Source organism: Ictidomys tridecemlineatus, unplaced genomic scaffold, assembly GCF_052094955.1.
Source record: "Ictidomys tridecemlineatus isolate mIctTri1 unplaced genomic scaffold, mIctTri1.hap1 Scaffold_161, whole genome shotgun sequence".
Lineage (NCBI taxonomy): Eukaryota > Metazoa > Chordata > Mammalia > Rodentia > Sciuridae > Ictidomys > Ictidomys tridecemlineatus.
In genome coordinates, this window is record NW_027521410.1 from 72673 (window position 1) to 73892 (window position 1220).

Here is a 1220-nt window from a genome sequence, read left to right on the forward strand (position 1 = left end):
ATGGACAACATCACCTCCTTTACCTACTTCCTCCTGGTGGGCGTCTCCAGCTCCTGGGAGCTCCAGGTTTTGCAAGGTCTGCTGTTCCTGGTGATCTATCTGGGAGCCTTGACGGGGAATCTTATCACCGTTGCTCTTATTGTGACAGACACACGCCTTCACGCTCCGATGTACTTCTTCATAAGCAATCTGTCCCTCTTAGACCTTGGCAGCATCTCGGTAATTGTTCCCAAATCCATTGTTAATTCCTTGACAGGCCATCGGACCATCTCACTGCAGGAATGTGCTGCACAGATCTTCTCTTACATACTTTTTGCCACTGTAGAGTTTGCGCTCCTTGTGGTCATGTCCTATGACCAATACGTTGCCATCTGCCACCCTCTGCACTACGGGCTGGTGGTCACGCCACGCACGTGCATTCAGGCCACGGGTGGCTCCTGGGCCTGTGGGCTGGTCTACTCTGCCATCCACACGGGCTCCATGTTCAGGCTTCCCTTTACAAAGACCAACTTGATCCACCAGTATTTCTGTGATATGCCTCAGATTTTGAGGCTCTCATCTCCCGACGTCCAGTTTTCTGAGTTCGTCATCATTGCCGCAAGTGCTGGCCTCGTGGTGGTGTGTGTCGCCTTCGTCTTGATGTCGTATATCAACATATTTTCAACCGTGCTCAAGATCTGTTCGGCAGAAGCCCGCAGCAAAGCCTTATCCACCTGTGTCCCACAGCTGGCGATTCTCCTCCTGTTTGTGATTTCTGGGTCAGTGGCTGTCTTAGGGCCCGTGGCAATGGAAGGATCCCTTAAAAATCTGCTGACAGCCATGTTCTACACCATGGTCCCCCCCTTCACAAACCCCATCCTCTACAGTCTGAGGAACAGGGAGATTGATGCTGCTCTCCGTAGAATGTTCAACAGGCATACCGAGTTCCCAATCAAAGATTTTCTTTGCTAACAACAAATATCAATTTATCACTAGAAAGCAGTCTGACTTATGTTTGATTCTCGTCAGTTGTGTTATACGTTTGCTGTTTACACTTGTGATGGTGAACTACACAGTTAGGTCTTCATTTTCTTGCTCAACGCTATTATAAGTGCAGCTTCCTGAAACACTGAGGCCCAAGGCCAGGCCTTGTGAATGCCCATGTGAGCAGGTACACGTGCTTTTCAGAGAACCCTGGGCACTGGGTATTGCCACCCTGGAAGAGCATGTGAGAGGCTGGG

The 1220-nt window shown here is 50.1% G+C and overlaps 1 protein-coding gene across 1 annotated transcript; it reads left to right on the plus strand.

Annotated features, from left to right (window-relative positions):
- Positions 1-951, plus strand: LOC144372769 (olfactory receptor 14I1-like). The gene has a single exon (XM_078036021.1). It carries the CDS (start codon positions 1-3, stop codon positions 949-951), a length of 951 nt encoding a protein of 316 aa, XP_077892147.1.
- The last annotated feature ends 269 nt before the right edge of the window (positions 952-1220 follow it).